Raw genomic sequence first — 12,873 nt, 5'->3', positions numbered from 1 at the left:
GTTAGCTTGGAGGATTGAAGACAAGCATGATGGGGAAACTGTTCAGAAGAGAGAAACATTTCCTGAAGTGGCCATTCTAGTCAAAAGAAAGAAGTTGGGGAAGATGTACCAAACCCTTTTGCTGTAAGTATCTACTAATCAAAACTAGGGAGAAAGATAATCATGTGATGACTCTGTTGCCTTGCGAAGGATTGTAAAGGTTATTTACCAGGGGATAAAAAGTGCTCCACTTCATCACTGCTTTGCCCTTATCTGGAGAAGCATAAGTGCTTCTTGGGAGTGAAATGCTTAAATTCTTAAGTGGGTGAATCAGTCAGGCTCACTGCTGCCACAGTAGGCATGATCTCTGTCTTTTCGGGCAGCCTGTCAGCTTGGCCTGGTTGTGAGGAGACCAGAGGAATGTAATGAGACACACAAGCTTTGCATCTCCTCCTCACAATGACTCCTCAGTGAATTTCTCTTAGGTACAGCTATTTCATACAAATGCCTCCTGTTTGACTCCCGTTAGTAAGTAATCACATGTATATTGCTAAAGCAGACACTAGGATCATGAAATGTAAATTCTGTCCCAATGTATATTTTCTGTGCTGTCATGTGTTAATCTTTCTGTCTTTTCTTTTTGTGAAGACAAAAGTAACATTCTCCTCAGGGTAGTGTTACAGCAATACGTCCATCAAAGGTATTAAGATATATTTACTCTCGTGCTTCTGTAAGGAAGCAATCTGGGTAGCTTTAGTTTGGGTAAGAACAGTGTATAATCTCCATTTGACATATTGGTGGGGAACAATTCCCTTTGAAGGTGTGCACCCAGTTCAGTAATCTAAATAAGTATTTCTTCCTCCTCTCCTCCTCTTCCTTTTGTTGTTTAAACTTGTACTAGTTTGGAGCTGTGTTCACTCTAGTGGTGATGGCCCATACCTTGTTTCTCTTCCACAGCACTAACTGTGCTGAGAGCCCGTAGACCTGGGAAATGTCTGTATTTATGGTGTGTGCTTAGACAGCTGCACTGGATATAAGCAAATGTGGAGGCTCCGGTGAAATGCCCAGTCCCTCAAATCTAGAATCCAGCCACCAAGGCTGTGGGATTAAAGTGAGCCTGTTCACCTCCACTCACTCCCTGCAGCTCCCTGGTAGTGTGAGGGAAAAGCAAATGATTCTTTATTGAGGAATGATTTAGAAGCTTGCTGGCTTGCATGGTTAAGTGCTGAAATGCAGCCACTTACTGTAGGGAATGTGCCAGTTGCTTAAACTAACACTATAAGATATTTAGCAAAAGATATTATATGGTTATTGTATTATTTATGGTGGTAATCATGATGTTTTAATTCCTGTCCAGTTCAATAAAGGCAGCTTTTGCTGTGGAGTTAATGGATGAAGGACAGGCATCCAATAGTAGTCTGTGTTCTCAGCCACTGTAGTTTTTCTGTCTAAATTGAAAGAAGCTATCCAGTTTAGTGCTGTAAAAAGGTTTTCCCATTGACTTTCACATATCTCAGTAATATTTAGTGTGTAATTGGAAGTAACCATAGGAGTTTCTGCTCTGTTGCCTCCTCAGCTCAAGAGGGACAGGGAAGTGCTGGAGAGAGTCCAACACAGGGCCACCATGATCAGGGGACTGGAACATCTTTCATATGAGGAAAGGCTGCTGGAACTGGGGCTGTTTAGTCTGCAGAAGAGGAGATTGAGGGGAGATCTTATTAACATTTATAAGTATCTGAAGGGTGGGTGTCAGGAGGTTGTGACATCCCTCTTTTCTATAGTATCTAGCAACAGGACAAGGGTAATGGGATGAAGCTGGAACACAAGAAGTTCCACTTAAATATAAGAAAAAACTATTTCACTGTTCAGGTGAGGGAGCCCTGGCACAGGCTGCCCAGAGGGGTTGTGGAGTCTCCTTCCTTAGGTGTCTTCAAGACCTACCTGGACATGTTCCTATGCGATCTGATCTAAGTGACCCCGCTTCTGCAGGGGGGTTGAACTAGATGATCTCTAAAGGTCCCTTCCAACCCCTACCATTCTATGATTCTATGATTTTAAATCTTGAAAATGCTGGATATTGAATATATCACATCTTGCAGATCACAGTTGGAAAACTGAAGGAGGGGAAGTCAAACCTGAACATTGAGCAGTTCCTTGAATAATCACTAATTTACATGCTCCTTCGGTGAAGAAACATTTTTGAGCACTCGTATTGCAGTGAGGCTGTCAATCTGCCTTTACAAATAACCCTCATAACTTCTGATGTTGCATAAGCAATGTAATCATCAGGCAGTTTAAATGAGGATAGGGGTGGGGAGGGATTAGAACTGTTCAAAGGGATTTAAGTTGTCAGATAATCACTGGCAGGTGTCCTTTACTTGTGACAGATGGCTTAGATGTTGTCAGGCTTCATGGCAGAGCAAAAGAGAGCTTGTCTTATTCTTTGCTTCCCAAATCAGCCTGAATGTTGTGCACTGGGATGCTTTTCTTCTGTTCTGCAAGACACCTTTGCAGCAGCACGTAGGAAAGTGAGACAAGCTGAAGCCTGGCTTTTGTGGTGATTTACAAGATATCTTTATGAATGTGCAGCTGCAAGCAACTTTTTGGATGATATCAAGATGTTTGCCTAAGAGATGGAAAGTAAACTTGGTCTTCATTAATGTACTTTTCTTATCTGTTTGGTGTTGTTAATAGGCAAATTTTTTATGCCTTATGTACTTGAATTCAGTATGAGACTTTCCTCTTAAAAAGTAATGCCCTGATTTCATTTTAACAATGGGCAAAGTGTAGTAAAGAGGTTAGGTTTGTTGCCACAGACTTTTTGGGTGGCTGCATGAGGCCTGATTTTGTTGTGCTCAGAAGCACAAGCTGGCTCTGCCCTCTATCTCAGTGCAGCAAGTGTTAAGCCAAATATCCCTTAATTCCACTGGTGTTACCTTGCTGACAACATACTTCTGTTGCCACTGAATGTTGTGCATGCACACATTAAACCAAAGTTTATAGGCAAAGCATAATGTTTGGAGTTTCTTCATGCTCAGCTTTTGAATTCCTTTTCTGGGTGCATCATCTGCCTTAGCAGATACCCGTAAAGTAGATGTAGAGTGAATCAGATGCCTCGTGTCAACCTAAAGAAGTATGAGCTGCATCTGTCCTTAGTGGGTAAATTGACAGAAGTGACTGGACCTGAATGTAAGCATTTCTAAATAGTTTTGCAGTCTCTGAGGAATCCAATCTTATCACTCTAGTCACTTAGCACCACTTATTTGCTATGTTTTAAGATGGTCTAGGAAGATCAAGAAGTGTTTGTTCTAGTGTGCTGCTATTGCTCACTTCTCTGTAGTTGTGATGTGTTTTGCTGGTGAGCAAATATTGGCATGTATTGAAGGTATGTCTTCATGAAGCCATTTTGCTGCCTATTCCAGCTACAGGCTTGTTCTAGTCTCTCTCCTTTTGTTTTTACAACATGTTGCAAATTTCAGTGAAATGAGAACAGCTTTCTGCTGAAATCAAACCTGGTATGGATTTATACTCAGGAAGGGGATACGCAGAAAGAAGGAATGAATTTGTTCAAGTATGGAGTGTATTGTGTGCATTGTGTGGTAGGAAAGTATCACGAGCACTCCTTTGGCCTCCAAGCTACAGACCAGCCTGGAGCAAAATATTTCTCATCATGTTTGACATGCCAGGCAGTGATCCATTGAAAATATCCAGTGACCATCCCAGGATGCCCACGAGAGACACATCAGAGGTTTGGCAGAACTCATGCTTCATCCTTGATGATAGATCCTCTCTGCAAAGGGGCTGAAGTTACTGACATTGTTTATGAGAGTGTTGAATGCATCAGTGTCTTGTATTTCTTCCCCAAAGCCTCCTTGGGCAGGGTGACTGCCTGCTCTTGCTGGTTATGCTTTCTGGTATGAAGGCAGTGATGTTCTCAGTGGAGGTCTGTTCTGTAATGTGCACAGTTATTGGGAGTGCTTTCAGGTAAAGCTGAAAGATATCCTTGACCCGCTTTCTTAGTACAGTGAGAAGTGTTCAGTATGACTTGTCCTTTTGTTTATTATTCCCTCATTGTTTTTCAGCAAGTGTTAAATATTAGATGCTAACATTTTTGGAAATGTTTGGGAAAACAGATAGACTTTCTTTACTCAGTCCCCTTCAGAGTGAAACATGAGTCCCTTTTTATTTCTATTCAGCCCAGATGGTATGTTCCTCAAAGTGAGCAATGTGTTGAAGTGTAAATGGACTACTTTTCCCTTCTTCCCTTCCTCCTTTACTTAACACATCCGTGTAGCTCACATTTGGGTTGGATTCAGAATTAGTCAGAAAGGCTGCAGGGAAGGGCATTGGAAAGGCAGCTCTACCAGGTTGCAGGCAATCTGCTCCACTCCCCTCTTCCCCAGCACTGTGGCAAGTGGCTGACCACAGCTGATGTCCGCATGGATGGGGTCAGAAAGTGGCCAAGATAATGAGTTTTGTCCTCTCTGTGAGCGTGTCTGTGGTGCTGCTCCTCCCTGGATCTGGCAGGGACACAGCCAGCCTGGAGGCACAGCCCCATTCAGGGTTGTTTTGTGCATCCCATAGCAGAGGAAGCAAAGGAGTAGGTATGATTTAAACAGTTCCACATGTGTAATTGTTTAGACGTTTTTTTTCTCCACCAATGGTTTTTTTGGAGGTAATGTACACAGGTTCCTAGATGTGTTGACTGTGACTTTCCAGTTGTTGCCTTTAAGCGGTTACCTCTCTTCTAGCAGTGGATGAAGGTCACGTTTTAATAGAAATAGCTGTTGCCTGGAAATGGGATTGTGTCAGAGCTCCATGTTCCTCTTCCACAGCAAAGCGTGTGTAGGGCTGTGGGCAAGTCACTTGATCTGCCAGTATCTTGTGTTTCCTTTTTGGTGAAAAGGTTAGTTGTTTTAGAAGCACATTGGGGATAAATTTATTGTATGCCAAAGGAAATCCTATAAACAAACAACTTAATGGGTAACAAATAACGTTTGGTATCTGTTCCTGGAATGTGGATTCGGTTTGGCAGGGTAGAAGTAGGGCATTTACTTAAAGAAGTTATTAGAAAGAACAGAGACTCAGTAGCTGTTTTGGGGGGTGGTTCTTGGTTTGTGTTTTTTGCCTTTTGAAACTCCAGATTCTTAAATTATTTGACTTGGTCTGTTTTGTTTGGTTTTTTTAATTTTTTTTTTTCATTCAAGGAGCATGGAGATCATGCCTAAAGCTTTTCAGGCTAAATAACAGCAGCAGATCTAACAGCGACTGAATGTTGGTCATTCTGCACAGTTGTTGAGAGATCTTCAATTTCATCTGGTTCTGTTTTCTCAGGAACACCATGATGCTTCCCAGGGAGAAAACAGTTCTGTACTTAGAGCACGTAGCAGTGAGACCTGGTGTCAGCTCTTAGCTAGAGACTTGCCCAAGTCTAGAAGTGGCCTCACAGAATCACAGAATGGTAGGGGTTGGAAGGGACGTGTAGAGATCATCTAGTCCAACCCCACTGCCAAAGCAAGTCCACCTAGATCAGGTAGCACAGGAATGTGTCCAAAGTTTTAAAGACCTCCCGAGAAGGAGACTCCACACCCTCCCTGGGCCCCTCCAGGGCTCCCTCACCCTCACAGTGAAATATTTTTTTTCTTATGTTTAAATGGAACTTTTTGTGTTCCAGCTTCTTTCCATTACCTCTTGTCCTGTCACTAGATACAATAGAAGAAAAGTGATGCCTCAGCCTCCTAACATCCACCATTTAGATACTCGTAAGTATAACTGAGATTCCCCCCTCAGTCTCCTTCAGACTAAACAGCCCCAGTTCCTGCAGCCTTTCCTCATAAGGAAGATGTTCCAGTCCCCTGATCATCTTGGTGGCCCTGCGCTGGCCTCTCTCCAGAAGTTCCCTGTCCCTCTTGAGCTGGGGAGCTCAGAACTGGACACAGGACTCCAGATGAGGCCTCACCAGGGCAGAGTAGAGGGAGAGCATTGCCTCCCTTGACCTGCTGGCCATCCTCTTCTTGATGCATCCCAGGATGCCATTGGCCTTCTTGGCCATGAGGGCACATTGCTGGCTCATGGTTAGTTTATTATCAACCAGGACTCCCAGGTCTCTCTCTGCAGAGCTGCTCTCCAGCAGGTCAATCCTCAGCCTGTACTGGTGCATGGGGTTGTTCAGCACTCGTCCTTGTTGTACCTTGTGTGGTTCTTCTTTGACCAAATCTCTGAATGACAGCACAGCCTTCTGGGGAATCAACCAATCAACCACTTAAACGCTTAAGTGTTGACAACACAAAGACCCCTTGCTGGTTGAATATAGAACTGCAGAACCTAGTTGAAGTAGTGCCATAAGGCTGCCCTAGCCTGAGAGTGACCACTGACAGCGCTGTGTCTGTTCAGTGTTCTGTGGCAGAACCAACCAAACTGCTGAGCAAACAGTTCCCTCTGTGGATTTAGGTTTAGTGACTGGGGCATGAAGTGGTATTGGATGCAGCATTTCCTAAGGAGCTGCTTGGAGCGGTGAAGGCCCTGCCCAAGCGGGCTGGAACTGAGCTTCTCCCAGTGTGCTCTAGGCTGTAGCCTTTTCCCATCACAGTGTGGAGAAGAAACCTTTCTTCATCAGAAGAGCAGTGATGCATGGAATGAAACTGGGGGTTGAACGAAACTGATGAAAGCAAAAGGCATCAAATTGCCAGCTGCATAGCCTGACCATGCTCTTTGCTGGCTGGTACTTTCTTTCCTGCTACAGTGGGAAGAGTTACAGCTGGCTCGGTGTGTGACCAGTGGCTGAGATTGCCCTATCTGCCTCAAAATAACTTATTCCCACCTTTTTCTGAACCACTTTTGTCTTTTAAAAGCTCGGGCAAATTTCCATTAAGGTATCTCCTTTGTGCTGGCAACCCCAGGAGTCTCTGCTGCTTATGAGAAATAATATTTGAGAGGAAATACCTTGTTTTGGGGCAGACATAGGTACAAAAAAATAGCTCAATAAAGTCTCTTGTCTTTTGAAACAGTGATGTGAACCTTAGCAGTTTTGCCTGCATCAGAGATGGAACGTGTTGCTTTGTTGCAGGGGAGAAAGGGAACTATCTTCATTTGGCTGATTCAGGTGTTTCTGGAAAGACTCGGGTTTTGGTGCCTCAGTTCTCTAAAAGTCGCAGAATTGTAGTTTGCTTTGGGTTGAAAAGGACCTTAAAGTTCATCCAGTTCCAAATCCTACCGTGTGCCAGGGCCTCACCACCCTCACAGGGAAGAACTTCCTCACATCTGACCTAGATCTCCCTTCTGTCAGTTTGGAGCCATCACCCTTTGTCCTGTCACTCCAGGCCCTTGTACAAAGCTCCTCTCCAGTTTTCTTGTCAGTCCTTTAGGGACTGGTGACTGCTCTAAGGTCTCCTGAAGCCTTCTCCAGACTGAACGCCCCCAACTCCCTCAGCCTGTCCTCACAGCAGAGGTACCTCAGACCTGAGATCATCTTTGTTGGACTCATTCCAACAGCTCAATTTCCTTCTGATGTCAGAGGCCTCTGTATGGAGCAGATTCCTCCCTGGGACTGCAGGAATGAACTGGGAAAAAGAGTCTTACCTGAAGCTGCTGATCTGTTCTTCCTCTGCCTTGTCTTGCAGCTTCCCCCCACCTTGACAACATGACATGGCATTTTGGTGCTTATTACAAATACCGAGTATCATTATTTTCCTTCACTGAAGCCTGTGTTTCTGTGATCCCTGAGTTCCAAACACAGTGCACAAAGTGGGAAACACGGTAGATTAAAATAACTGACTGGAGCTGTGTTTAACCTTGAAGGCAAATCTCGATGTTTCTCTCTTACACTGTTCTCTTGATCTCTGGTATCTTTGCTACTAAACTCCCTCCACTTGGTACTTTCAGCATGCCAAGTAGCCTGTGGACAGATGCATGCCAGGGGACCGTGTTAATACTAAGAAGCTCAAATCTAACTTTGATCAGCAGCATTCTGTTTAAAACTTTAATTGAAAACCTGGTATGAATTAGTCAAAGTGTTACCTAGTTCCTAGCCCTTGGGTAGCAACAACAATAAAATCTTCTGCAAGATAAGTACTGCTCTGACACAAGCATGGGAGTTTAGAGCTGAGCTCTTGTAGCCTTTTCTGTTTTACTTGTGAAGAGACCAACCCTATAGAGAGAGCTGAGTTGTTTGTTTGGTTTTTTTAAACAAACTTTGCTTCGACCTGAGGATACGTAGAAGTCTGGATGTGTGTTCCTAGAAAGAAAACAGCAAGGAGGAGATCTGTAAAATGGAGAGTGTGAATGGAGACTGGGTAAAATGATAATTTAGGATAAAGCAAGTGCTACCAAGTAGCACTGGGCATGCTGATAAGATAATGGCACAATAAACAGGACCAAAGTCCATTTGTCTCATCTTCACTCAGCCACCACTCAGCAGCTTACGCAGTGACTGCTTTTGCTGTCTTTTTTAAACTCCCCTGTTAACTTCCCTCTTCTCTTTCTCACAGAGAGCCAACTGCTGCCTGGGAATAACTTCACCAACGAGTGCAACATTCCTGGAAACTTCATGTGCAGCAACGGGCGCTGTATCCCTGGGGCCTGGCAGTGTGACGGGCTGCCCGACTGCTTTGACGACAGTGATGAGAAGGAGTGCCGTAAGTCACCACTGCTGTCCCTCGATGTGCACCACAGCATGGGCTCCTTGGGCCACTTGCAAAGCAAGGAACAAAGCTGCCACATTTCTCTATGTAACTGTTGTTAGAAAAAAATGTACAACCTTTCTTATTATTTCAGGTCTGTGTTGTTCTCCAAATTGTCCAATTTAAGTACAGCACTTGGTACCTAAACCCCTATTCACAGGTGGAGAAGTTGAGACAGACCTGACTTACAGGTCTTCCAGTTGAAGAGTGATGTTCCGTGATTTTTAAGGGATCTTGTGTGTACTGCTTGAGCACACTGGCCTAGTACTGAAGTTGACCTCTGATAACATTAAGACTAGTTCCTTTCATTTCAAAATCATTTGCTGTATCTTGTTTTTGTTCTCTCCCCTCAAAGCCCTTTGAAACTTACTATTAACTTTCTGGAAACAGACCAAATGAATTGGCTGTTAATGTTTACAGGTTTTAATACTCTCTACAGAACTTCCGGTTCTACAGAGCTAAAAAAATCTTATCTGGTTCCCCTCTGTGATAGCCTCTTTTTTTAGCATTAATTAAGCTTTAATTTATGTTATTCGGTCATTAGCATGAAACTTTCTGGCCTATGTGTTTTTCCCAGACAGCAAGATCATGCTGCAGCAAAACACTGTGATTTTTAAATCCAGTTGGGAATGAAAAACCCCTTAAGTTTCGTGTGATTCTGGAGTGACTGAGGAATTTGAGACATAACTTACTGCTTTTCCAATAACAAATGTTGGTCATTTACATTTATAGTTTACTGGAGGTTTTCATTAAACTTAAACCGAGTTATGAGCAGCTTACCTTTCCCAGGACACTTCCAAGACATCATTAGCTTTGCTTATTGAGCAGAAGGAAGAAAGAATAGTTTCCTCCAAATTAACTGACTAGAAATACTGTGTTTTGTTAAATGTTTTTGCTTTAACTTGTTGTCTGTTCGTTACCCACAGTTATCCATTAATTTTAAAATAAGAGAGCTTTAACTCTGCTGTGGAAGTCTCCATGCATAGTTCTGCTTTAAGCCAGGGAGCTTTTCTCCTTTACTCGGGCATTAAAAATATCTGTATAAAATATCTAATGCTTTGTAGTCTTTATAAAGCATCGGGCCTGTGTTGCAACATTGAAGACAGTTTTTTGAGGCCTTTTTTTTGTGCTTAGAGTTTAACATCTTGAGATATGATGGAGCTGTTGTAAGGACTGAACCTTGTCGTGTATGTCTGTTTAAGTTATAACAGAATTTCTGTTAGTGGGAGCATTGGCAAGACTAAAGCAAATGTCCCAAATTCAGCCTGTACCTTTCAGTGAGATATTCCTGGTGACAACAGTTGTGTGACTCGGATTCCTCTTTACCTGGCCCCTGAATGCTGCTAGCATGACTTTTGGGGTGCTCTTTCTACTTCTTAAAACAAGCCAAATGGTTTCACTTCTCCGTATTTATGGATATGAAACAGGAGGTTTTCTGTTTCTAAGAATGTTGGCATGTTCCTATGCAGTCTGATCTAGGTGGACCTGCTTTAGCCAGGAGGATTGGACTAGATAATCTCTAGGTGGGCCCTTCCAACCTCTACCATTCTGTGATTCTGCCATGCATGAGTTTTGTATTTTCTTGATGGAGACTGGACTGGGTATGTACCCATGGCTTTGTAACAGGAAAATATGCTTTGTCACTGTTCAAAAATTTCTTTAGCAAAATCAGTTGGATCTAGTGAATTGCAGACAGTAATGAACATACTAACTGACAATAATATATAAATAGCTGCAGAATGACAGTTCATAAAGGTTGTTACTGTCATGACAGACTTAAATCTCACTGATCTAGACTACACTGCAACTATGAATTTAAGCTTCTGCAGAGTTGTGCTTTGTTGGGTTTTTTAATTTAAATACTTCCAGCCCACTCGATTGGCTGACAGTTTTCTGCCCAAGTGTCTGTTTTATCTGCTGGAGCATCTATTTCATCTGCTCAAATTAAGGGAGATAATGGACTGTTCTTTCCTTTTCCTGTATATATATCTGCTATCTGATCACCTTCATAAATGTAAAATTAACATGGAAAAGAGACTACAGGGAGAGCAAGACATTCATATCCTGTGCTGGCCTGCTGTTAACCAGTCAGATAAGACAAAACAGAATGGAGATAGTGCTCATTTGAATCTCCAAACAATAAATGAATATTCATATAAAAAAGGGGTCTGTTATGCATCCAGAGAGCTTGGAGCTGCCTGTTCTGCATTCCATCCTCTCCATTTTAGTAGGCAGTTTTGAACTCTGTGTGCTGCCGTGAGAAGCTGTCAAGTGAACAAGCTGCTGGGAGAATGCCGAGTCTGTGCACAGCACTAGTAAGGAGCCTGGGAAGATTTTGCCTTGGTGGATGGTGACTTGTATCTGAATTGAGGGAGTCTGAAGGATGGATGGTCTTTCTAAGCCAGGCTGCATCCCCTTTTGCATCCTGCTCATACCTTCAGAGGTACAATTTGGTCACTTACATATGTGACTGTGTGCATACAGTGTGTGTATAAGATTTGTTCTTGATTTGTTCTTCCCATGAAAATGATCCTGTTCTTATGGTGTACTGTTACAGCGTTACCAACCAGTATCTTGCATCAGAGAGTAATCAAAGTGTGGATATGCTTATGCATCCCAGCCTAGTGCCAGAGGAGTTCCTAGCTCAGAGCTCAGACATTGAAAGGCAGCCCTGGCCCTAATCAGAGAAGGGTAAAGGAAAAAAAAAGCCATAATTTGTCTCTTCTTCTCCCTCCAGCTTGTGTCTATCTGTAAAGATAAGCTCTTGGATTACTTTAAGCTGAAAAGGGCTCTGGAGATCATTTGACTAGTTACCTGCTTAGAGCAGGACTAAGTTGGATCAGGACTGCTCAAGGCCTTGTCTGGTCAAGTTCTGCACAGGTCCAAGGATGCAGAGTCCTCTCCTAGGGTTTGAATGTGCCCACCAGGAATGTGTTTTTCCCTTGTACTGGATCAGTTTGCAGTGACGAGAGAGTAGCTCAACCCAAACACTTTTGAAGATGTGCAGTGCTGTTACCTTTCATATCATCTGGTGTTCATGAGTGGGAGAGGGAGCTATAGGAGCCCAGGAATTGTTCTTTATTGCAGAGGCAGGAGCTGAATAGTAAGAACAGTTGTCACACTGTCATTGCAAGGACTGGAGTCTGCGTGTGTAGATAGAGGTATAAAAATCTTCTGTCTCTTTTAATTGTTTTGAGCTAGGATTTCTTACCTGCCTCCTGTCAGATTAGGGCTCTTCTTACTAAACCTTCCCTTCCAGCAAAACTGAAGTCCTTTGTTTTCTGCTGTGATGTTGCTTTGCATTAGCTGAGCTGATGACAGTTGAAGACAAAGGCGGAGGAGTTGAGTTAGCAGCATGAGATGGCAGAGTTCCCAGTGTGTTACTGCTTTGAGCCCTGCTTTGCCTAGTATTCCTCATCGGCCAACTAGTTCACTCTGAAAGGCTCTATCTAACCTTGCTTTCAGGTGTCTGTTTGTGAATAGTTCGGTTACAGGATCCATTTGGTGCTGTGGACTGGTATTTTTGTGAGGACACTGCTGTGTTTTGATGTCTCTGCTAAGCAAGTTTCAGTCCCTCATGTGCATGGTGTTATGTCCCAAGTCTTTCTCTTTTGGATTGCGTTGCAGTTCAATGTGGGTGTTGAGCAATATTTTATCTATTTTGTTGCCGTAGCACCTTATCCTCACTGTCTCTCTCCAAACTAATACTCATGGTCTGCTTCTCATCTTCTGCAGCCAGTAAGTGAAAAGTACTGGTCTGGATGTGAGGAGAAAATAAGATGCAAAGCAGAACTACCTGCACCTTGTCCGTTTGTGTCCTATTTCTTCCCTCACTTCCTTTTCTCCCTTTTCTCCCGCTTTGCAGGATCATTTTTGTTAACCATGTCACTTCGCTTACGGGCTTTTTCTTCCTCTGCACACTTGCCAGAACCCATACCATCTGTCATCTTCCTCCTTCTTCTGTGCCCTGGCCCGTGAGCAGTTTAACACTTTCCCTGCCAGCTGGCTGTCTGCTGTTCAGTGCACAGAACATTCGCATACTCTTGCCTTCTGTCAGCAAGACGATGATGGAAAAAATTACCTTATTTTATTCAGGGAGGAGGACTGAGAAGAGACTTAGGAGGGAGGAAATAAGCTGAGACAATGACTTCTCCTTGTTGTAAATAGTAACTGCTTCTCCTTGAAAGAGACTATCTCTTTGGCTTTTCCTCCAAGC

General features: G+C 43.2%; 1 protein-coding gene across 3 annotated transcripts in view; it reads left to right on the top strand.

Moving 5' to 3' along the window:
- Positions 1-12,873, top strand: part of LDLRAD3 (low density lipoprotein receptor class A domain containing 3) — a 116,528-nt gene that overhangs the window by 26,234 nt on the left and 77,421 nt on the right. For all 3 annotated transcript variants that reach the window (XM_061998516.1, XM_061998514.1, XM_061998513.1), the window contains exon 2: positions 8,466-8,612. In XM_061998516.1, coding sequence (XP_061854500.1) covers positions 8,466-8,612 — 147 coding nt within the window. The remainder of the gene's footprint in view (positions 1-8,465; positions 8,613-12,873) is intronic.

Source organism: Colius striatus, chromosome 6 (assembly GCF_028858725.1).
Source record: "Colius striatus isolate bColStr4 chromosome 6, bColStr4.1.hap1, whole genome shotgun sequence".
NCBI classification, from domain to species: Eukaryota; Metazoa; Chordata; class Aves; order Coliiformes; family Coliidae; genus Colius; species Colius striatus.
This window is presented reverse-complemented; position numbering and strand designations above follow the sequence as displayed.